The sequence below is a fragment of the Phoxinus phoxinus genome, assembly GCF_949152265.1.
Source record: "Phoxinus phoxinus genome assembly, chromosome: 13".
In the NCBI taxonomy this organism is placed as follows: Eukaryota; Metazoa; Chordata; class Actinopteri; order Cypriniformes; family Leuciscidae; genus Phoxinus; species Phoxinus phoxinus.
In genome coordinates, this window is record NC_136888.1 from 27915697 (window position 1) to 27941397 (window position 25701).

A 25701-nucleotide genomic window follows, 5' to 3' on the forward strand; every position below is an offset into this window, starting at 1 on the left:
CTATTTAAACTTTAATGTGCACTAATGAATCATTCATGTTGACTTCAAAAGATAATAGTCAGTGTCCCGCAGTAAAGCCTTCTACTCCTAATAACTATTATAAATGCAAAGATTAAAAAAACACGTTTTATATGGAATGTATTTATTTTGGTCTAGTAAAGTGATAGGAGCAAAAATAAGAAAATCAGAGTATATTTAACCCAGACACATCAAAGATAAATTGACAGATAAGAAACAAAAATCGATAGTTTGAGATGACACGATTTCAGTTAGAAAGGGTTCAATGGAGAAAAACAAAGTCTGGGAATAACAACAGCAAGTTGATCAAATGCAGCAATTTGGTCCGTGCCAAAGTTTTCAAAATGTTTAGAATGTTATTGCGTTTCCCATTACTTCTGTTCTTCAGGCAGTTATTATGACCAAATGAGAAAAAGGGGTCAGAGAAGCGCATAACGAGACACTCCGTAGTACAAGCTCATTTAAACTAAATATTTCCTTGAGTTGGTACAAACATAATGTAAAAATGAGAGAAATCTACCACACACGCCGACAGAATTCACAGCAAATCATTAACAAAGGTGCCATTATCACTTCACTGAACAGAAATGAATATGCCCTTTAGCATATCACCATGATTTAAGTACAAAATTGCTCAGCAAAACCATGCACGACTATCCTTTTTATGAACTGAAGCCGCTTTTAAATGCATCTATAAAATTCATTATCAAATATTTGTAAAGGCAATTTCTGAGGGTGCATGTCTTTGAAACCACATTTACAAAGGTGAGACAAAATATTACAACCTAATGTATTCCAGTGCATGTTCCTCATTAGCCTTTCCCACCATCATCTGATTAGATTAAAGATACTTTGACTAGTTATTCAATGTATTCAAATATTAAATGTTGCTCCACAATAATGACCGTTTAAGTCCTATAATAGAATTTTATTTTAAAAGGTGAAGTGTGTAATTTCTGCGGCACTAGATAACAGAACTGTGGAAAAAGGCCTGAACACCTAGCATTTGTCAGACAAACAGATGGTCGCACCCCTAAACCCACAATGTTGCTCGAGCTGAACATGGATCAGTGTTACAACACCATTTTTAGGGGAATGTCTGATTATTGTTATCTTATTTTAAAATGCGACAAATGACACTGATCACAGAACTCTATCGCGACACACTGAAATGTGTCCTTTTGTAAAGATTACACCTAGTGTATTTTAGATTTATGAGCAGGTTTACATGAGTGTAACATTTTAATAACATCCCTATCAAATGAGATATGAATTTTGGTCTGAAAATCTTAAGGCATCTCTGAGCAACAGGTTCAAGAAAGGCTCAGATTTGTATGAAAACGCTCACAGCAAAATGAAGAACAAACTACAAACAAAAAGTAAATTAGACAGTAATTGCTTCCACTAGAGTTGTACAGCGCTTTGCTTTAGCTACACCACGTTATCATCTACATCTACACGTGCACAGATAATGCGGTCCAGGAGGAGAAACGGGCGATGTTCACTTGAGAAGGTTCTGGAGCATGGCGGTCGCGTAGGTCGGTCTGGCCTGCTTGCTTTCGATGGCGTTCCTAAGGTATTGGATTCCGCCGCAGCGCTCCCAGATCTCCTCAAACTGGCGGGGGAGGATCTCCGCTCCACGTTTTCGCGTGAGCCCGGTCTCCTCCAGACTCAGCTCGCACATCTCCATGTCGTCCTTACCTGGATGCAGCAAAAGATAAAAGGCACCACGTTATGCTTAGGTGCACACCTCACATCTGCAGATAAGAGTCGCATTTTTCAGTGAAGCTTTCAGCTATTTTATCTTTCAATTCCAAAGGATTCATTGTTCACAGTAGGGGAAAATTATTGTTTTATCTTATCAAAACATTAGGTAGAACTGAGGAAGGCCTTTGGTACCTGCTACCAAGAGGATCGGCTGCTTGTCTGGATGAAGCTCCATCTGCCTGGCGATCCAGGGCCCGTCAAAGTGAGCGTACCACCAGCCTTTCTTCTTGTTCTGGGGGTCTTTGTACTGATCCGCAGGCCTTATGAAGGGAATGCGGAAGTAACGTTGCTGTCGGTTCATTGCGATCTCTTGCTGCCGGGCTGGGACAGGTGGAGCAGGGTTCTGCTCCGCTGAAGAAACACAACAGAAAATATTACAATATTTTAACTCTTTCTAAACTAGTTCTGATAGTGGAGCTTGTCCATTCAAAACTTGTCGCCATTATTCTAGAGTGTTGGGATAAGTTGCAATACAGTTATTAAGTTGTTCTCAGTCATTTTTAGCATGTTGCTGAACAGTCCAACTAGAGATCTGCACGGGATGGATTCTTTTTAGTCCCGTTTCCTCAACAACAACAAAAATGGACCTACCCACAACTTTCAAGTTTTTTGTCCCACTCCTGTTGCAAAAGCCTGGTAGAGATCTACGCACATGGACTTTCAGTGTCACTCTGGTTGCCCTTATTCTATTTTTTTTCCAATTTCCCACACACACACACAAAAAAAAATGACAATATCCAACCCTGCACCAGTAAACCATTTATTTTTGTATCTAAATAAAGGAATAATACGATACAAACGAATAACATTCTGTACCTTAAACCAATGATATAAAATAAAGTCGTTTCTTTCTCCTGCTTCTCATGTACACATCAATAGACTCTTTTCCATTGCAAGCTCTCCATTGAAGACATTCCTGGTCTCTATATTAAACATAAGTCCTTCCTTGATGGGACTCCTTTCATATATCTCCTTAAAGTGATACATGCTTTGAGGTATCATTCATGTACTTAGCACAAACGGTACGGTATGAGTTACACACCAAAGGAGGGCTTGTTCAAATCAAATCTTCACATCAAACCATCTATTTAAACTGTATGTTTAAAATACATACCAAGTACGTCATAAACGGAAGTAGGCATTTTAAATCCATCATCCCTAAGGATCAAACAGATTCAGAGGTTGGCGTAATGTCAAGAAAGTTCTCAGAGAGGTTCTCTGCACTTTAATATTGACTCTGTAAAGCCAGAAGCCTGATTTCATCTCTCGGAGTGGGGCAGCGTAAGCCCCATGCACCTGATACAAACACTCCACTGTTTGAAGCTAAGACACATCTGAGGATTTGACAACAAGAGAGGCGGAGAGTTTGAAGTGAACCTGCAGGTCACGCAACTCTAAATCTTCTGTTTGTTCTGCACGAGCAAACACTTTAAAAAGCACTAAAGTCTTCCAGCAACCAAACACAGTGATGTGCCTTTCAAGCAGGGAAATAAGCGAGAAGTTTGATTTCCTTGAAACGGCAGTGGGCGCCTTTAGATGTGCTTCTAGCTGTCTGCATTATGTGCATCACAATTCGAACGCTAATCACAAAATGTGCTGCAAGGAACTTGAAAAGAACAACAAACAATAGTGCACACTCAACCTTGAGAAACAGCTGCAACACACACACATACATACACTCACATAAGAAAGAAGAAGTTCAGAGTATGGGTCCAGAATAAATATTATGCTGAATCACATTTTGCCATTACAAATGAAATCATCAGCTACACACGACTGCACAGAGCAATTTGTATTCTGTAGTTCCGCCACCATGCAGACCGTTCTCTTGGGGAAACGGATCATGTCTTACCATAGTCAGTGACCGATTTGGGAGCCCTCATCTCTGTGTCTGTATTTCGTTTCTTGTTCTTTGATTTCCAGGCATGGTACACCTTCAGACGACGATGAAATTCTTCTCGACACGCCGCCAGCAACTCTATATCTACAAGGGTGAGAGATCATACAGTCGGTACTGCATTGCATTGTCACGCACAGGGTGTGAATTATATATATTCACTACAATATTAAATGAACGCAACCTTCACGTGCAATAAACTGCGTGCTCCCATTTCAGTGTTGTTGTTAAGTTAAGGATATTTTCAACAAAGTTGTCTTCGTACATTCAGTTTAACAGCATTTAAGAGGAAAAATGTATCATTCAACTGAACTGTGTACATTTTAAACACATCATGTTCTTAGTCCATGCAATAAATGCATATCCCTCAATGTGCACAGTTTTACAGCGTTCATCTTTATCCAATTCAACAGCTCAGGTAAAGTTAATGACCTATTTCAGGGGTAGCCAAAATTACGATTTAAAATCGGTCAAAGCTAGAAACGTATCTTCATATTTACTGGTAAAGCTTCATATTACAGGTCGACTAATGTCAGATGGCACTGCCGTCCACAAACTAGACTGTGGATAGTTATTGCATTGAATGCATTTATTTGTATACTTGTTGATTATTTTTCTGTTTTTAAAAGTAAAATACCTGGCCACTAGAATGCAATAATTATAAATGAATATAAATAAAATACACAACCAAAAAATAGTAGTGTGTTATGCACTGTAGACACTCTAAAGGTTAATTTGCTAAGATTCCACCTAAAAATAAAATTAGGAATAGATATATACATTATAATATATGCATTATGTAAGGAATAATTGACGACAGGCCGTTGAATTATTATAAAAATAATGCACACCCGAGGTGGTAATGCGGTCACGACGCGAAGCGGAGTATACATTATAATATATGCATTATATACATTATAATGTATATGCATTACACCCATGAAAATATATTTTTATAAAATTATAGAATTTAAAGGTTTATAATTTAAAAAAATTTAAAAATATTTTTAATCTAATTAAAGACTTTTTAGAAGCTTTATTTGTCAGCTGCTGTTTTCCATACAACAAAAGTGATTTTTTTATAGGGAATGTCAAGCTCAATGGACAAAAAAGCACCATATATTATCATAAAGGTTGTCCATACGACTTGTGCACTGTAGTTACCGTCTTCTGAAGCTATACAAAAAAAAAAAAATCTTGCCCGGCGCCGTTAGTTCTCAAATCTCATTAGTGAATGCACATTCAAGCTTTGAATATTCATGACCACAAATGAGATTTGAGAGCTACAACAAAGAGGTTTTCAGTGAATAGTGACTTTGAATCCAGTGACTAATTTCTGAAAACTTAAAATATAGTCCACAAGAACATTAATGGTGGTTTTTGGTCATTTTTAGAACTTGATGGCCCGTGATCACTATATATATATATATGTTTTGTTGTGAAAGGAACATTCTGCCAAGCATCTTGTGTTTCATAGAGGAAAGAAAACCATATGCATTTAGAATAAAAGGGTGAATAAATTGACAGAATTTTCATTTTAGAGTAAAATATTCCTTCGAGTCTATAAACACCTGAAAATTAAAGAAACATGACAGAACAGAAAGTAAAAAAGGGATTGAAGTCCTTGTGTTTTATGGTTCATCTAAATAAATAAATAAATAAACAAACAAACAAAGATATCTCCAAATAAAAAGATAGAATTTATAATTTATTAATTCTTAAATAAATAAATAATGGGTGAGAGCAAGCTTCAAAATCAGTCACTTTGAAAACGCTGTACTGCTGCAATCTCTGATCATCATCATACTAGTTCCCAATCTTCAAAATATCACATGCTAGTCCACATTTTACAAAATAATACATGTCAGTCTCCAAAATGACATGTTTTTTGACATGAACAGCTTCAAGTAAGCAGGAAGTTCTGAGATCAGATTGAGGGGACTGATTGCTCTTACCACAGGAGGTGTTGATGGCGTCTCGCAGCTCAGCGTACTTCCACTTGCTCAGGTCGTACTTCTTCACCCCAGCTGCCACCTTGTTGGCCTGCACCTGCGCACCCCTGAGATTGCACAGAGGAAGAACAATTTTGAGTTTTTCTTAGCTTCATATCTCTCCATAAGCAAAGGTTCTGATCGTCCTCCTAAGCTCCTGTTACCAGCTGCTAAACGTTCCCTAGGCTACAGCACAATCAGATGATTAATTGGCCTTCTACTTACCTGGAGATACATTCTCTCTGAAAGTTGTAATGACATGGAAATAGCACGGATCATGCCAAATTAACACCTCACTGAGCAAATTAGATACAGCCTTGGCAACACTGTGCTGCAACAGCAAGGGTGGTTAATGGCGGTTAACAACGCTTAATGGTGAGCGAGGGAAAGGCCACATGTGAGCTTTGCGAGGGTTTTCGCAGTCCTGAATCCAACGGTGCAGGGAGCTCCAAGCCTATCAGAGCAGGGATTGTCTTTTTCCTTTACTAAAGGCGCACAAGATCTGTGAGGATCTATCACCAACATCCCCACCCTAGAGCTATGACTCTAATCACTAAATCCAACAATTTCAAAGCTTGTGTACTATGTGATCACGACTGTGAGCGTGTGGATTTTTGATATGGTTTCAGGTGGTCCTGGGTGGCCAAAGAAAAAATAAACAGCTAGTGATACAAATGCCACTTTTAGTAGAATGATTGTTGTTATCATATTAGGTAGTTGATAAATGTCCTTAGAGATTGTTGGCTTGTAGCTAGAGTGTTCTAGGTAGCTGCTCAGGTATTGCTACAGTAGGTGGTCATTGTGTTTATTAATGTGTTGCTAGGGTGCTAAAGGCTGGAATAGACTACATGACTTTTAAAATCTGTTTTAAATACAGATTGTAAAACACTGGGCATCATACACTTGCCAACTTGGTAAAGTTACAAACAGGACCTAAAACTAACTTTTACCATACCTGCTAATGGCCCGTGACTTAAGAAAATTTACCAGCAAATTTACCATTTACCATAAACATTTTTCCAGAGTTTTCAGGTACAGAAATTGAATAAAGTAATTAAGTGTAAAATAATCACAGCATAGTCTTCACTGTATAAATTAAACATCCATTAATTCTTATTAAAGTAAAAAGTTGTTCAATTGTTAACGACACAGACAGCAGCAGGATTATAAGGCTGCTGTCACTTTAAGATCTGCACGAATCCAATATATATATATAAATATAACCGACCATGTTTACAAGGATACTTGTTTTAAGCGCAAGACGACGTGAAAGAGAGCTCAATTCAGTTTTCTCAGATCTTCTTGCGCTTAAATGTTTAAATTGGCAAGGCTTAAACTTTTGTGACGGCACAGCACTGGCCCGTCAACTGTTCATTCACGTTTGTTCACGTTCATGTTCTCACAACATTGGATTGTTAGAATTCATAAAAATGTTACCGGCCAACTGCAGAGTGTTAATTTTAGGCCTTGGTTACAGAGGAAAAACTGAGCATGATACACTAAACGACCGAGGATCACACACTACCAAACTTTCAAGACATTACGAACAGAACAAATTCACGCAGAAACACGTGCCTTGTTGCTAGGAGATGTGTGCCAAATAAAAACAATATGTGTTCTAAAATCGGCTCAAAATATCAAGCATGTTTAATATCTTCCGACTGGATGGCATCAACCTTTGACGCAAAAAAAAAAAAAAAGAGTTTGTGACCGTCACTACACGATTTTCTGTGAAATCAGTCAACTCAAATCTGCAGACTGGCTCTGACTTTCAGCAACTAGCATCAAGTTGTCCAGACTGTAAATCGGGGCAAAAGTTGTGTAGTGTGTTCAAGCCTTGAAGGTTCTAAGTGGTTGTTGGTAAGTGGTTGTTAGAGTGTTGCTATGGTGCTGTGTGTAGTAACCAGTACATGGTATAATGGTATGAGGAATAATAACGATCATATAATAAGCACCACTAATGATGAACTCTGATAACCGTATGAGAGATTGTTGTTTGTTTAGGTGACTTCAATAACAAGCTCATCATTCCCAACCTACTTAAGAAAGACATGTGATCTCCTGAGCCAAAGCATTACCGCAGAAGACAATTATTCCAGTACCTGAGGCCAAGATTTAAAGTCATAAAGTGATGATGTCACTCTACAGTCTTAAAGCAAACTTCCTCATATAAAAGCAGTGACAGGTGTCCCAGAAGAGACTGAGGGTTGTCAGTGTGAGCAGCGAGTGTGAGACTGGGAGGAGGTCTTGCATGGCTGAACATGGTGACACTGGATGTAGGGACACTGTCGACTCTGACAGCTGTGAAGAGCAAAGCTGCTTAACGGAGACCCTGCGAGAGAAGTCACTGAACCAGCAACCCTGCTGATTAACCCACTCATACAGGTGTAAGTGGAGTGCTAACACAGACACACACACAGGAATAGAAGAGAAAAGTTAACACTAGCGCTGGAGATGCAACTCATAATTCAGAATAGTCCAAATACACTCAAGCAAACATTTTTTTAAAGTAGTTACTGCACTACAAATTACAAATAAAAAGCATTGAACAACATTAAAGCTATTAAAGGGGAAAATACCTTTTAAAATATACAGTGGCCCAACAAAAATATGAGTCAATGTTATTGAATGACAAAAATAAATGTTGTTATAAGAAAGCATAAACCTATTTTACAAACAATATATTACACTATATTTATATTATATTATATTTTGGGTTAGTAAGACTTTTTTTGAAAGAAATTAATAATTGTATTCAGCAAGGACACATTCAATTGAGTGTAATGGTATTAAATGTACTTAATGTAGGCCTATTAAATTGATGACACCTGTGCAGTGACAGTAAAGACATTTACAATGTTACAAAATATTTGTAATTTAAATGAATGCTGTTCTTTTGAACAAAAATATTTTCCACAAACATTTTTATAAGCAACACAACCATTTTAACATTAAAAATAAGAAATCTTTCTTGAGCACCAAATCAGCATATCAGAATGATTTTTGAAGGATCATGTCACACTGAAGACTGGAGTAATGATGCTGAAAATTCAGCTTTGCCATCACAGGGATGAATTCCATTATTTATTTATTTTCAAATAGAAAACATATATAATAGAATATATATTTTACTGTATTTTTGATCAAATAAGCGCTATTAGGCAGCCTTGGTGAGCATAAGAGAACACATTCAATTGTTTTAACAAATCTTACCAACCCCAAACTTGCTTGTATAAAGTAAACAAATATGTTTGAGACTTATTTTTTACCATAATTTGTTTGCAGATGTCACTTGATTTTATATTTTATGTAAAGCAATGCTTATAAATCTCTCGTTATGCTACCTTATCACCAAATACTGGATTCAATCTTTATGACAGCATTAGTTTTCTTTCAATAAGGACCGGTTTTGTATTTATTTTTGGAACTAATTGATCGAGGCCCTATTTATCTAAGCAAAAGCCAAATCCCGGACATTTTGGGCAATCTCGATGGCCGGACATGTCCGGGAAAAAGGATGTATGGTCACCCCTACTACTCATCTTTCTCCACAGAACAAGAGCCTGTTAGCTTAGCTTCCATAAAAAGATGGCTGACACTATTTGTACATTCTGTGAGTGAGATCCCACCCTCTATGGGCGGGTTGAAAACATGCGGATCTAGCTACTACTACTGGCTGTAGTCTCTAGCCTCTAGCCAAAAAATCCAGACAATTTTTTCCAGACAAAAAATACATAAATCTCTCGTCTCAGGGGGACATGAGGGAGGGACGCATGGTAATACGAAAATACTACAGGTTTTCTACTGATACAAAGCTTAATGCTAAATGCTGAAGTATCTCTTTAACTGGTATTTTCGGGTATTGGAAAATCCTCTCCGGGTCAGGACACAACCTGAGGGTTAAGGCATTCAGTTACTAAAGCATTCAGTAGAAAATAGAATGTGTCAAATTATGCGAAAGGACTGAACTAACCAGTCTCTAAAATAAATGCTAAATAAAAGTAGTTAGTATTACCACTTCCTATAGTTAATTACTCCACAGCACTAGTGCCATATGGAGCACTTCCTAATTGATGTGTAGAGAAGACCAAACAGGCTAATATTTTATAGAGACGGATTTCCTTCTGCTATGAACTAATTGAAACTGATGACTCCAGATGACAGCACAAGAAAGAGAACCATAAACACACTGCAACAAAACCGTCTTTGCTCTTTAAAGCAACCGTTCTGAGTAAACACTATTAAAGTTTCCTTCTTGAGTGCCATCATCCAGAACTGAAAATGTCCATGCTGAGAGCTTGCATACAATTCCTATGAGCAGGTGCTGTGCTTGACATATATACATCCAACATATATTTTGAGGCAACATAAGTAAATGGAAATAGGGTTGTTGAGGTCCCAAGGAAATAAGATTGAAATGGACCTATAAGAGACCTTTAGAAGCTCCCAAAGACTTGTAATTTCTTGGTATTTCTGTTTTGTTTTTCCTTTTCTTTTTTGAGAAACCAATCTACCACAATATTTTTTATCATTTTCTGAGGAAAATGTGAGTGGAGTTTGACTGTAAAAGAAATTGCTCCCATAATAGTGTTCTGAGTGTTTCCCAGGTCATTGCTAAATATGACTTTGTGAATTTGTGTGCCCATTTTATCATTCATCAAACAAGATAATTGTAAATCTGTTAGTTAGAAAAGTTTCTCAAAAGCTATACAATTTGCGTTATCATTCATCAAAAATATTGAAGGCTGAGTTACATGCCAAAGTTTAATATGTAGTGTTAGGGGTTTGTTCAAAGTATGAACAACAAACACCTATAAGAAAAACGCCCAAGGACTACATTTGTGTGTCCTTGATTTCATTGGTAGGCAAAAAAAATTTAATTCTACAAACATAACCACGTGCTAAGTCTCTATTTAATCCAAGAATTCATTCATGTATGAAGTATTTAGGTTAATATCTAAACTAAGAATTAGCCCATTGTTTACCGTGACTTTCTATGAGTAATCCTCTATCTAGGTTGTGGTGAGATTACGGGGACAGGACGTGACTGTGGGTGAGTGTGGTTAGACTGAATGAAGCGGAAAATCAGGGGGGAAAAGGGCCTGTTCTATGTCTTACATCTCTGTGAAGAACCAAACACCTGTGGTACCATCACTGGAGGGGAGAGGAAGCACACACAAAAAAGAGGTTTGGATGACAACACGATCTTCTTAGCACCCAGTTAGCATGTGTAATAACATCAAAAGAGCCTTTTATTTTATTATACATAAAGCAGGAACAGGCGACAGTTCTTTGTCCACTTCCATTAACTAAATGAAATATGACTCCCGAGTGCTGCACCACAGGCATCTCGTGTTTCTGTTTACCTGCTTTTGTAGAAACACGAGTTGGCCGCATTAAAAATGATTCATGGCATTTATGTAACGCTGTCTGGCAGAACCTTGTTCTTTGTTTGTTGTTCTGTCGCGGCTCGGGACCATGCAGGCTCTTTTCAGATGGAAATCCCCATATAAAAATATCGCTGATTTATGTGAGTTTTATGAATGGTAACATTCTGGCGTGGAGTCTTTCTTTGTATGATTTCACCCAGTGACGCTGTTTGAGATGTCGACTTTATTATTATTAAGGTGCGCGCGTGTGTTTGTGCATACCTGCGCAAGCTGGGGTCCATTTGGGCTTCATCCTGGATGAGTTCTGCCTCGCTCTGAGCGATCCTCATGGCCAACTCTCTGTCCCTCCTCTCCTGCTCCAGCATGGTATGTGTCTGAGTCTCTTCCTCTCTGTCCAATGCCAGCTGCATCTCAAGTTCAGCCTGGAACAACATACATTCCCACAAATCAATAATACGCACACACAATCTCAACACCTTTGGCGTTTACCACACCTGTGCCTTCGTTCTGTTCCAACTCGATGGAAACACACAGACACAAGCATACAAATGGGTGCCAACAGTAATGACCACATATTTGAGCTCAGATATGGAACTGTGGTGGGCCAAAGAAGAATCCGAATGAGGTTGACATTATCCCAGTTTTTTTTTTTTTTTTTAAGGCTTTTGGAAGCCTGTTTTCTGTGTCTTCAAGCTAAAACTTGTTTGTGGGCCAGTTTCACTACACAGATTCTGATTGATTAGCTTCATCTAAATGTTGCTGATAAGCAGCCAGCTAGACCAGCACTAATCCAGGACTCATCAGCATAACCCAGCCTGGACCAACATGGAAATTCAAGACCCAAGCCAGACAGGACATGTTAAAGAAGCTGTCCCCTTTCTTAAAATAGCCAATATCTTTTTTTCACATCCATGAAACATAACACGTTACCAGGGACATTCAGCACAAAAATTTGGATATGCCCGTGAGTGCTAGATTAAGACTTTTTTTTGTTGTCGTTTTCCTGAAAGAGAAAGTCGTTTTAAAAGCCTATACCTGCTAAATCCCTGGTGTTGCTGACTTTCAGAATGGGGTGCGGAAGCTTTTTGGTCATAACATTTCACTGTCAAATCAACATGATGATGTTAAAGGCAGGCTACAGAATTCCCTCAATCTCCCCATCCAGTGGTGTCTGGTACATTTGAGGGAAGAGAGATTAGCAAGGTTCCCCTGCCCTAGACACACTGTGACCCATCTATTGCACTGCCCACTGAAAGGATATTAAACCATTGCACTGCTGCTGTGTGCTAACGTCTGATTAGGCATATAATCGAAGCTGTACTGCAGCCAGCCGGCCTGGGATTCTATGTCTAGACTGTGTTAAATTAAAAAAAAAAAAAGAAGAAGAAAAAGATTAAAAACAAATAAAATGAAAAGCATAGTTTTAGATGTGTAAGAACAGTCTGGGAGACAGTCCAGCAGCTTGGTCCAAAAGCATAGGTAAAACAGAGCAAAGGAGTGATAGAAGAGAAAAGCTTAGATGGAACATTTTCATCAGAGAAAACCTCGGAGAGAAAGAAGAACGATGCAGGCACTATTCTGAGGAAAAAGCGAGGCAGCTGAGGTGTAATGCCCATTTATACAAAGACATATATAGAGAAAGGGTTACAGCACACACTGGTCATGATAAATCTGAGATATGAATCAAACTGCAAAAAGCAGGAGAGACGTGGTGGAAAACAGTGATATATTATGGCGGAAAATAACAGTGATAAAGATTTTATAAACAATGTGACAACAGCCTTTGATTGAATTGCAAATGTTTTCTGTTGCAAAGGTATTCAATTTATTCAAGGATTCAAAAATAATTGTATTTTCAGGTGATATAATAAAATATAATCAATGTTTATTCTATACGCATAACTATAGTGTTAAAAATTATGAGAATGTATTCTCATTATTTTTTAACACTATAGTTATGCGGTGGCACAGAGTTAGACCCTTTTGACTCCACACAGAAACAGCAACGTGTGTGGCATGACGAATCAAATCATGACGAACAAATCACTTTGTTGACATCACCAAAAGTGAAGAATTTAAGTTATTTATTACTTGATTGTTCAAGCTACCTCACAGAAGTGCTCTGTTTTTTAACAGAGTTGTTGAATGTTAAAATAAGGTGAATTAAATAAAAAATAAGGAACATACCTGGATCAGTTTTTTCGCTCTTCTTCATTCTTTTTTTATGTATTATAGAAGTATCGGATCGGGACTTGGTATCGGTACATACTCAAAATCAAATGACTCGGACTCGAGGGCAAAAAAACCTGATCGGGACATCCCTAATATATATATATTTACAGAAAATGGAACAGATAGTGCATCAGAATAGAATAGAATCATAATAAAATAGACAATTTTTATAAAAAAAGGTTACAGTAGCAGACTTTTAATAGAAGTAGCACAGAAAAAAAATATTTAAAAGAAAAGACTTTATAATAAGGTCTCATTCATTATTATTAGTTCATGCTTAAGCTAGCTGTATCTAACAATATTTTTGATTAATCGTAGTTGATAAAAATATAATTGTCCATTCATGTGAGTTCAAAATGCCTTAATATTAACTAATTGAATTATTGTGAAACAATGTTAACAGATACAACTTTTCATTCATTGATATTTCATTTAATTAAATTAATTTACAATCTAAATACTGTGGAATAATGTGTATGTTTGTATGAGTGCGTCTCAAAATAAATCTGAATAAAATTAATTGTAATAGTAAAGGTAACAGTAACAGTGAATAGAATAGAATAGAATAGAATAGAATAGAATAGAATAGAATAGAATAGAATAGAATAGAATAGAATAGAATAGAAAGCAGCACAGAAGCTTTTTATAGTGTGCAACAGTTTTCGGTCAGCATGGGCACAAAGCGTCTCTGCAGGGCGATTCATCAGAGGAAGCAGTGCAAGGGAAGTCAGCCAAGCCGCCAAACACAGCATCACCATCGGGAGAGAGGGGGCATAGAACTTTCCCTCCGCAGACACAGCATAATCCAGCCCCAGGAGGTAGGCAGGGGCTGATGAATAAACCCATAGGCCGCTGTGGCAGCTCAATACAGTCATGATTATGCCTGTAGAACAGCCTGTCCCGGTCAGCTCTGAACATGCCAGCGTGAGACGGAGTGGGCATTTGGTTTGCCGAAGGAGACGCGGAGGAGAGGAATCAATACACAGAGGGAGCGCGTATACACATACACACCTGCATGACTCGCTCTTCCTCTTCTCTTTTCTTTCTCTCCTCTTCCTCCTGTTTCCTTTTCTGCTCCATCTCGGATTTCCTGATGGAAGAGAGATTGAGGGTGGACCGTTAATTTACTCTGGTCAGTGGGGAATTATTCCTCCTGATCAATGACCCACAGGAAGGGATTTGAAAACACCCACATGTGGATACACAATTGTCACACAGAGAAACGTGGACCGCATCTGGTCTTTGTAATGCGAGCGAGTTCCTTGAATAGCAGCTGAAAATGAATAGTGCGCGGTGAGCGTTGTTTTTAAGTGTTAGCATTTTCATATCAAAAGACCTACTGGTATATTATTTATATAATCTCACAAACCACAAACCAAATCTGCTGCGATTTTCTTTGTAATTTGTTGATCATGGATTCGGGTATTTACATATGCATCCTTGCCAACCCTAAGACCTTGAAAATAGGGAGATTTGTGAGGAGTGGAATTGGGGGCACACTAAAGACACAATCTCAGTTGAATGTTTAGCTGCTCACAGTAAAGGGGTGTGATTTGCATTACACTGGGCCACAAAGTCTCGGAGCGCTAGAGCATTTTTTTGCATTTATAATTTGTAATTTACATCTGTAATTACAAATTAGATTATTTACATGATTCTTCAGAAATCATTCTAATATTCTGATTGGGTGCTTTAGAAACATTTCTGTTTAATACTTTTTGTGGAAACCATGATAATTTTTTTTCAGGATTCTTTGATGAAGTGAAGCTTTTAGCTCAAGTTCTAACAGGAAGACTCTAATGCCACATCATTCATTCATACTAATAGGTCTGGCTAATCACTGCTTGACACCTGGAGTATATAAGCACTGAACTCTCTGTTTCATGTTCGCAGCTGATGCCGCTGACATTCCCCTCCATCCTCCCCACCACCACCAGCTTGCCCTCTGTCTATCCATAGGAGGTAGGCTTCGCCCCTGCCTTCGTCTTCAGGCAGGATCAGCCGATTCTGCAACCCCCAGGATTCGGACTAAGAACGGGGCTACGCCAAATAACTTTTCTATACAACTAACCACAAATCATTCTAGCTCACTACCATCTGTTAAAGGGGTGATGAACTGAGAAATCAAAATTTCCTTGAGCTTTTGACCTATAAGAAGTCATCATACTATAAGAATATACTGTAAGTTTCAGAACTGAAAACTTCCTTGTTAGTCCAATAAAAGCTTTTATTGACACCAGGCACAGCGAACGACAGGTTTTTCAAAGTGGGGATCTATGACGTCAAAGGGTATCAAACACCGCCTACTTCAACACTGCCTATTTAGCCCCACCCACCGATTCGCATGAAACTCATTATAATATGCAAAACTGTTATCCAATCATAGCAGTGGGCGTTTACTTCCAAGTCTTCAATGCGGCACGCCCATAAAAACTGAGCGTTTCAGGAGCTAGGCTCAAAACCAGGGTAGAAAATAGCCTATTACTTATTCATTTTGATGTTTTTGAATGTAAAAACCAAGCGAACGTCATAAGTTGACCTCAGACAACAATATAATTTCTTTTTAAAAGCCAGTTCATGACCCCTTTCTTCACAGAATAAATACCATGCAAACTTCACCTGCCCTCTGATCCCAAATAAATCCCAAACTTTCAATGTGGCCAAGGAGTTTTGGACCCCACTGTATATAATTTCAAAATGTATCTGGTAAGTTTGTGTAATGGCATCTAAAAGTTAGCTTTAAAAGCTTCCATTGAAGGCTTAAAACAAAGGAAATCACAATATATTTTATAAGGGGCAGGTTCAATTTTATACTGGCATGGCAGACAGCCTTCTTAAAAAGTTTTTCACATAGAAAGTACAAAGAACTTAAGGCTAATACAAACTTGTACTATAGTTGTTAATGCAAGCCGATTGGAGTTGTACAGCTAATGTTGGCTCCTGTAAAAGCATGTGATTGCCTTTCAATCAGTAAAATGTGATAAATTATCTTCTCCATCACATGTCTATGGGATTCAGGCTCTTTTTGTGATGGCATACAATAGTGTTATACGGAATTATCATTAAAGCTCATGCAGGGTGTTCTTGCAGATCATGCAGATCTGATTCCATTTACGATACATAAAACCTGTGAAGGTTTGATATTTTTTACCTGTTGCTTAAAGGGGCTATATGTAGAATTCAGAAATCCTTGTTATTAGCAACACCATACACGTGTCTGAAGGTGATTCAAGTTCTTTTTCGTTCTCCGCGTAGAAGTAAAAAAAAATTCACTCTGCTTAGAGCAACGGTTAGATGAATATGTAAATATGAGCTGTGCGCTTTCACCTCAATAACAAAACAAGCACAACAAAAATGACAGCAGTGAGAAAGAGGCAGTTAAGAAGTCTTCTGATCATAGCGATGTGGATATGCTTGCACAAGCTCTGCAATTAACCGGCATCATGTCGACAAATGAGGTGATTAAATTACACTGTTATGAAAGTTTGATAATAAAGTATATATTTGAGATTATAGCCTATAAAGATCGGGCTATGTGAGTCTATGGTTTGAATGAATTCCTTTTCTTTGCATGACACATTGACTTTACAGTATAGAATGAATCATGAACATTGTATAAGCATTAATTTCATGTGTCATTGAAAGTAAGAGAGGCTCTCGAGCAGAGTCCTTCACATAAAAATCAGTGTACAGCTTTCATAAACAACCCAGAAAGTCAGGAAAGGTCTTGCTTTTTAAGTTTCGTAACAAGCTGTTCACATATTAGCAAAAAAAAAGAAAAAAAGGCGATTAATACATGAAAATTCATACATATAACCCCTTTAAATGAACAGGAATGTGTAATCGTACCAATTAAATCCAGAAAATAAAGTAATCGATATGGAAGGGCTCCAGGGTGGACGGGCCACACCAAACATTAAATAACAGTAGTTACTGTTGTTGCTTATGCTGGTGTGGAACTAAATATTTTTTTGACAAGACTATAAACATAGAAATATCATCATGACCTGATTCGTGAAATGATGACAGATGCTATCCACGACAGCAGGCTCTGGAGAATGCATAAGAGAGAGCAGGTCAAGCCGAACCCTCCAGTGATGTATTAATCTTTCTGCCAATCCCCTCCTACACCCTTTTTTTTTACAGCTCCTGTTCTTCTTTCAAATGTGCTGGGACTCTGACCTAATGTACGGGTTATTCTGTACGAAACTTGTGACGTGACTCACATGCGGCGGTCTTCTTCCTCCTGTTTGCGTAACTGCTCCTCCTCTTCGCGTCTCTTCCGCTCTCTCTCCATCTCCTCCTGGATGCGCTTGAGTCTCTCGGTCTCCTCCTGCTCCTGCTTTTTCTTCTGCATTGAGGAGAGGAGATGCTCCGAGCGTTTCACCAGGCCCTCATATTCTTGCTCGATCTCCTTGCGGCTCATCACAGTGGACTGAGAGACAAAAAGAGTGTTAAAATTGATTCGATTTGATTTATTTGAGTATTTTTTTGTATAATGTCTGCTTTGCCTCCATATGAAATACATTTTACGGGGCAGTGTTTCTTTTTGAGCTATTTATTACAAGAACTGGCTCATGAGAGTCATTTTTTTTTTCAGAAATAAGGCAACACTGGTTAAACTATGTTTTTGATTCACTAAAAAGAAGGGGTTCTTAAGAGTCACTTGTTCAGACTTCACTGGTTACACTGTATGTTGAACTCAATAGAAAGACAAACTTATGAGAGCTTCAGTTTTCGATAAAATGAAAGTGGATGTCAATTTATACTGCCAAGCTCCAAATGGGCAAAAAAAAGGTCAAAAAATTGGAACAAAATGTATCATAAAAGCATTTCATACAATTAAACAACAGCGATTAACTTAGCACGGCAAAAAAAATCTATGTCCAGGTCAAAAACAGGCTATGTTCCAAATGGGATGAATCTGCATTCGAAGGGCACTTTGCAGCGAAAAACAATAATGGCCACCATTTTGAAGAGTCATTCCAAACTGAAGTGCTCAAAACTGGCCACTTCAAATGGCCGTTCGAATCGCTCCCATGTTTCTTTGTACAGGTTTAATTTGTTTGGCGTGAAAGAAATGGCTTTTCTACTGTCAAGCAGCGTACACAATTGTGCAACGATAGCGCCTCCTTAATTGGCTCGGCAAGGTGACGCAGAAGTGCTTTCCAATGAACAGTGTTTTGGTCCGCTACACCCTTCATCCCTTTGATGCTCTCACTCTAGAGGGTAAACACTTCGAAGGGATTAGGGCATAGGGATGAGCCCTTCAGAATGGAACGCAGGAACAATGATGTCGAGAGTCAGCTCGCTTGCTGATGATTTTGAAATTAATTACTTAAAAATGCATCATCATCAGGTTATGTTGAACCACTAAATACAACAGTAGAAGACGAGTAAATAGTGAAATAACAATTACACAAAGGGCCCTATCTTGCACCCAGCACAATTGTACACCAACGCATGTATCATTCCTATTTTGCACCCGAGATGACGCTCTGATTGGTTTATTTCACATTACGCCCAAACCACACCAATGAATAATGAAGCTACTTCAGACCAACCCATTTTAGATTTGCGTCGGGCGCAAGATTCATTTATCCCGTCGGTATGATAGCAACAGCGCCCAAGATTTTACTTGCGTTTCGCGTTTGATACTTGCATTTCAGATCGTTAAAATAGGGCCCAAAGTCAGATGGTCGATTTGTCATAAATTATTGAAAAGAAAGTGGGAAAAAAAGTGTAACAGATGCTTTCTTCAGATGCAAACTGGCTAAATTATGTATTTTGTATTTAATGGAGAAAACAAATCATGGATGTTTAATGTCAACAAGCGTTATATAGACTATTACCCCTTTCAAATTTGTTTTTTTTATATCAATTAATTTATTTTGTGAAAAAAGAGAGATATTTTGCTTTTGGACAATCAGTAGTTTAGAAGTTTAGTTGTCATGTGGTCCACCACAGAATCTGGTTCAACGCTTGCATTTTGAGATTACTGGCGAACGAAACTCCATTCACTTGCCTCTTTACCTAAATACATAGTATCTAAATTACATGTGCCATAACAAGATATTTTTTCTATAATGTTGGGAATTTACCAAAAAAGGAGGTTTGTATGTCACAAAACAGTTTAGTAAGTTTGACGGACATTATTACAGATAAAAACAAGAGAGCAGCATATTCCCTGCTGGTGGAATGACCTGCATAACTCGACCCGAGCAGCTGAGTCTGCAGCCATTTTCAAGAAACGGCTAAAGATGTGTCTTTTTCTTCTACACTTGACCCATTAATAATAACACTTTCTATTCTATTTCTATTTTCTTTTTTTTAAATAATAAGAAAGAAAAAAACTTGTTTGCGTGCACTGTGCTAGACTAGCAGTCACATCACTTACATATTGTTGCTCTTTTGTTATTCCTAACTGCTTCTATTATTTCTCCTCATTTGTAAGTTGCTTTGGACAAAAGTATCTGCTAAATGATTAAATATACACGTAAATGCAGTTTTATTGGGTATCATTTGGGTCGTCAGTCATTTATCTGATGTAATGTCAATTAGCATGCTCTATAGTATACCATGAACAGACCAAAATTACCTAAAAACGACCAAAAATCATCTACCAAAAATACTAATGTAATTTGTGCTTGTTTTCAACTAAAAAAAGTATTCCTTCGCACTGATGATGCACTAATGGCAAAACTCGCTGTCCGCAAATGAGATTGTAACTGACAAAGTTTTTCTGTGAATAACTTAAATTTGATCGATTTCTCATTGTTTATTATAAGAAGACTTAGAATATAGAGTGTCAGTCATATATTTTACATTTATGATGCTTTTGTGTACTTTTTGAAGCTTGACAGTATAAATCACTACACACTTTAATTGTATGAAAAGCAGAAACTTGGACATTCTGCTTAAATACTTCCTTTTGTTTATTAAGAAAAAAAAAGGAAACAATAGGAGGTTGAAACATCATTAGGGTGAGTAAAATTGACAAATGATGACAGGGCGGGCCACTTGGTTGCATTCTACAGTAGCGGATTTGCCTCCTGTGCTTCGTTAAAAAAATATGAACAGTTTCGCATTTCAAAGTGTAAAAAGTGCAACTCAGTGGTAACTCGTCATCTCGACGACAGTGGCAACGCTGGGCCACATGCACCGCAGTTGTATTAATATCCTGCAGATATTCATTAAACCTGGATGTGGATTTTGTGCCATCTGGCAGAGCACCAGAGGAGCGTGGAGGGATGCGAGCATTGTGAATGATCATTGTACCGCAGGGGGGCAGGGAGTCAATGACAAGGTCCGTCTCACCCCCTAACGCTAGATGAGTTAGCGCTAGCGTTTTGAATGACAGCCATTGACACAATCTGCGTTATTAGCCAGGGAGGCCACAGTAATCTCCAGTCCAGATGGTAAGGTAATAGAAGGCATTGCCAATCAAAAGCCAGATGCTAATCAAAAAGTGCTATGCTAATAACAAAGAGGGCTATCACGGGTGCAGAAGTGCACAGCGCATCTCATTTAGAGGGAGGAATGAAGTGTTCAGGTAGAAAAGTTTCAGCTCTTGTGCCAGCTATCTATCAGGGAGAGGGCGCAATGTCTCTCGAGCTCCCTGTCAATAATACACTCCTGAGTCTGACAGATGAGGTTGGGCTCCACGTAGAGAATACAACAATGCATATACTGCATTCAATCAGCCGCAGCTGAAAGTTCGGGGGAAGGCAAGAAATGAACACTAGAAACGGCATAATGCGGCAAAACCTTGAAAATAGTCTTGACAACATGTGGCGCGAATGTCAATGATGATCTGCAGACAGAAAACTCATTGTCAGACTGTCGATTTGCATACTTTGTATTTATTTACTCTGCTGTGAGCACTAGATTTTCTGCAGAATTAAATGAAAAGTGTCGGCTATCTTTCTTTGGTCCCTAAAAAGAGACAACTCTAGAGACTCGAGAGACTCGAAGCTGCCAGACAATTCTAGCCACAGCTTTTAGACCGCCTTCATCAGGACATGGAAAAACACACACCTGTTGAATTATGCATGGAAACTGATACACGAACGAAGGCCAAGAAAAGAGCTACACCGCGTAACATCATTGAGCTTTGTAAGCTGGAGGAGGTGAAAGGGGGTTTGTCAAACTTGGGCGGTTTTCCAGTGGAAAACCTCACCTTAATCTTGGCAATGAGGGCGTCGGTGGAGGCGGCCAGTTCCTCGACCTGTTTGCTCACTTCCTGTTTACCCTCTTTGAGTCCATTCACAGCCTCGTTGAACTTCTCCATCCTTTTCTTCAAATTTTTCACCTTCACCAGGCCATCAATGCTGCCATGAGAATAGAGACAATAGTGTTAAATTTTTTGTCCAATTTTGTACACGTTTAGCATGTTTTTTTAAATTCTATCTCGATATTTTGCGTGCAGATGTCAAATGTCACCTTTTTTTCAAGGTGTAATAAAAGTATAGGTATAATAAGTATTAATTTCACAATATATATGGTAAAGGATATAAGATCTTTTCAAGGTGTAATGCTGGTGTGTGTACATACCGAGTCTTGTGTCTTTTTTTGCACAGCCACATGCGAACCGTCTTCTGAATCTTGATGCAAGCACTGGCCCTGAATCTCATTTTGTTCCTCACTGTGGCAAGTGAAAGAGAGAAGAAGAAGATGCTTACTCAACACCAGCATCAAACTGTAACATTACAAAGGTGATTGGGAGGGTGTAGGATGCTACTAATTGCTTTTATGAAAGGCAGTTTGCTGGGGTTATGAAGGGTGACGTACATTTAATAACTGACAGTGTGCACCACTGGACCTTCTTCCAGCGGCTGCACACCAGCCACTTATTGACCCGTTTTACAAGCTCGGCCAGGTGCTCCGGATCAGACTTCATGATCTGGTCGAACTCTGCAAACTGAGGCAAACACACACACACACACACACACACACACACACGTTGAGATTTATGTAGCTGCATTCTGGTTTATGAGGTTCCCATGTGCGCAAGCTTAATGAAACAGGATAGCGGTTTTAACAGTCTTGTATTATTCCAATCCTCATGAGAAATATTGTGAGAAATGATCACCTTCCCAGGGCGGAAGAAAACCCTGGTCAAGCCAAACTTGTAATCGTTCTCGTTGAGGCCCAGTGCTTTAAACAGAGCCTGCAGGAGGAGACAATACAAGCAGACAGTGGAACGCATGCTTTATTAAATGACATTTAGAGATCAACAAGAATGGCATTACGGCTTCGGGCCAGTGCTTACGCAATGCTTACGTTTCAGTGTATGTTTTCTTATTTTTTTTAATGCCTCGCAAACTTAAACATTTGGCTTTCTGTTTTTTTTTACAATATTGTAAGTGAATTGTGAGTTAGAATCCGTTAGAATCATTTGAAAACAATTAAATCAGTAATGTTTTGCAATTAAAGGTAGGGTAGGTCAGAATTGTCTAAAAAAACTTATTCAAATTTGTTTAAACTGTCTTTATATACCAATACATAATTAAAATGCAAGTACTCTGAAATAGAGAGTATAAAAAATTGAGTGACTATAGTGTATTTAATCTTCAATAAACACAGCTCATTAATTCCATTCAGTCCCACCTAAAAACGGGTGCACGTGTGCGCGCACCTCGGCAGAGCCAGTAATAGCGGCGGTAGTCATGGCGACGGAGAGTGACAGTCGTGCAAGCCAATCACTTGTTTCGTCCCGGTAGGAATTAATGAGCTGTGTTTTTTGAAGATTAAATACACTATAGTCACTCAATTTTTATACTCTCTTTTTCAAAGTACTTACATTTTAATTATGTGTTGGTATATAAAGACAGTTTAAGCCAATTTGAAAAAAGTTCTTTAGACAATTCTTACCTACACAACCTTTAATGCCACTTCCCAGCAAATATTTACATAATAGTAGACCACATTTTCCAGCTGATAGTGAAAATTGTTATTTTAGGGTTGTTTGGGAGGAAAAAACAACATTTAATGAAAAATTAAAATATGCTCCTAATATGTACTTGAATGAAAATCTGTCCTAAAGGCCTGGCAGGGAAAAAAAACTTTTTGTTGAGCCTTGATTATACTCTAGACATTGCATTACAAGCATGATGCTATAATTAATTTTCAATAATTGCCATCAATCATTAATTACAGCCTGCTCATATACTGTATTAGCGTGGAATCCAATTTTACAATTTATGATGAAGTAAATACTTTATATTTAACCGCGGGTGTATGATTAAAATGCAATTTGACTTCCAAATGTATCTGTAACTACTGATGATAAGCCACTTTAATTTATCATGGAAATCAATGAGGGATTACTCTGTGCGTGCTTTGGAAAAAGAATATGAAAGGTCATAGTCTTTTCTAAAAATAATCCAGCAAGCTATCATCGATCATACTAATCCTAATTACGTACACAAGAATAACAGATGAATAACAATCAGAATAGAATGAGATGCAATGATAAAGATCAAAATAAACAATAAAGGTTTACTTTGCAAAAGAGTCGAGGATCGAGCCTTGTAAGCTTGTTGGGCATGTACTGCTTGTACATGTTGTAAAGCTCATGAAACGGAGCTCGGGAAGGGAAGCCACCCTGCATCAGGTCCAGCACTGATACCATGCCTGAGAGGAGAAGAGAAGTACAGATAATGTAGCCAGTGAAGATACAGGATTTGCTGCATTGAAGGCTGGAGCTAAAGCATGAACCAAGTTTAAAGGAAGATTCAACATCTTATTCTCAGTAATGTGCAGTCAACCTGTACCTGAACACTGTGAGCTTGCCTTTGTCAACAAAACTCACAGATTGAGCAGTATAAATTAGGACACGAGTACTTACTTGCTAGTAGGCAAGTAATTGACAAGTTGATGAGTCTACATTTACCTCATGTAATACACAACTAGTCAACAAAGGTATCAAACTAATTGGCTAAATGACATGTCAGTGCAACTTCTAGGCTATACTCTTTTTATGTCTCTTGCCTGAAAGTTTATTTCGAAAACTTTGCTAACATCCTATTAAACGCAATAACACAAACCTTCAAAAAACTCTTGTGGTAACGCCACTTCAAAAGATAATAAAAAATCAGTGGAGCTCACATTTAATATGGCCACTCCATAGGCAACAACGGGATTTGTTAAAAAGAAAAGAAAAAAGAAGGCACTTCCAACTGATGATTGCTGGGTATTTGTGGTGGGTTCTTAAATTGAAATATTTGAAGCATTACCACAAGGGCTGCGTGATAAATTGGAAAGTGAAAAAATACACCTATATAATCATATACATACCCGAGCACTGCAGTTGAGACAGAATCTGAGCTCCTTCAAACTGGTGGCTCACCATCTTCAGATTAGGCTTCACGCAACGGATGAAACTAGAGCCCTTTACAATGCACATGAGAACTTATTACATTTGAACAGAGAACAAACAATATTATATGTATAGTCAGCATGACAAGACCATTGGCTCAATGGCCATATGGTCTGGTCTAGAATGGACCTTTTTCACATATCAAGGATTGGAACAGAAAGGTAAACTTTTTTTAGAGGTACATGTTGTAAAATTTGGGGTTAGTAATTCATGTTTTAGAAAAAAAGTATCTTATGCTCACCAAAGGTACATTTAAAAAATGGTGTACTTAAAAAAAAATAAAGTATCTTTATTCGAAATGTTAGAAACAGTTGTGTGGTGATGGTGATGCACTTTTTTTTTCAGGATTCTTTGATAATGAAAATTCAAAAGAATAGCATTTATTAGAAATAGCATATAAATATTTTGTAACATTATGCATGTCTTTACTGTTCATTTGAAACAAATGAATGCATCCTTGCTGAATAAATGTTAAAAACTTTTGAACAGTGGTATAAATGGGAGAACATGGTAAACATTATTTGTGTTTCTACTATTGGATTTCTACAACTTTCCAAAAGAATTTGCCCCAAAAAATAAAAATTACAACACAGTTTATTAGTTTATATGTTATGTAATGCCAGAATAATATAACATTAATTTAACAAAATAAAATATAAAATGTCTGCTAGATTTACTTTTTTTGCATCATCGCAGTCTGTGAAAAAGTCCATACAGCATATTCTGGCCAATTTAGACAGGTAGATACAGTCATGCGAAGTAAACAACCACATTTTTTTTCTTTTTGCTTTAATGTGTCATTTACCAGTGCCATAAATCAGCAACTGTCATTTTTAATGTTTTGCTGTGCCGCCTGGTTTGCGGCATGCATTAGACACACTCAGTAATAATCAAAACAAGTGGCTAACATTTTTAAAATAACAAATGAATAACATTAAACTCGTTACTCACTGTACTGCGAAGCTTTTCCAGTAGAAGGTTCAGTTGGGTCTATGAAATTTTATCAGAAAAGAAATGTGAGAGTGA

At 37.9% G+C, this 25701-nt stretch overlaps 1 protein-coding gene across 2 annotated transcripts in view; it reads right to left on the reverse strand.

The window, feature by feature from the left end:
* Nucleotides 1-124: 124 nt before the first annotated feature.
* Nucleotides 125-25701, reverse strand: part of myo6b (myosin VIb) — a 51894-nt gene continuing 26317 nt past the window's right edge. The window contains exons 19-33 of one of the 2 annotated variants that reach the window (XM_079632707.1): nucleotides 25627-25665; nucleotides 24594-24687; nucleotides 23800-23930; nucleotides 22387-22464; nucleotides 22086-22215; nucleotides 21849-21939; nucleotides 21475-21625; nucleotides 17522-17730; nucleotides 14307-14385; nucleotides 11325-11485; nucleotides 10792-10827; nucleotides 5638-5741; nucleotides 3638-3769; nucleotides 1918-2136; nucleotides 125-1719 (exon numbers count right to left, since the gene is read on the reverse strand). In XM_079632707.1, coding sequence (XP_079488833.1) covers nucleotides 1520-1719; nucleotides 1918-2136; nucleotides 3638-3769; nucleotides 5638-5741; nucleotides 10792-10827; nucleotides 11325-11485; nucleotides 14307-14385; nucleotides 17522-17730; nucleotides 21475-21625; nucleotides 21849-21939; nucleotides 22086-22215; nucleotides 22387-22464; nucleotides 23800-23930; nucleotides 24594-24687; nucleotides 25627-25665 — 1854 coding nt within the window. In that variant the 3' untranslated portion in view covers nucleotides 125-1519. The remainder of the gene's footprint in view (nucleotides 1720-1917; nucleotides 2137-3637; nucleotides 3770-5637; nucleotides 5742-10791; nucleotides 10828-11324; nucleotides 11486-14306; nucleotides 14386-17521; nucleotides 17731-21474; nucleotides 21626-21848; nucleotides 21940-22085; nucleotides 22216-22386; nucleotides 22465-23799; nucleotides 23931-24593; nucleotides 24688-25626; nucleotides 25666-25701) is intronic. The other variant, XM_079632708.1, reaches the window with a different exon arrangement.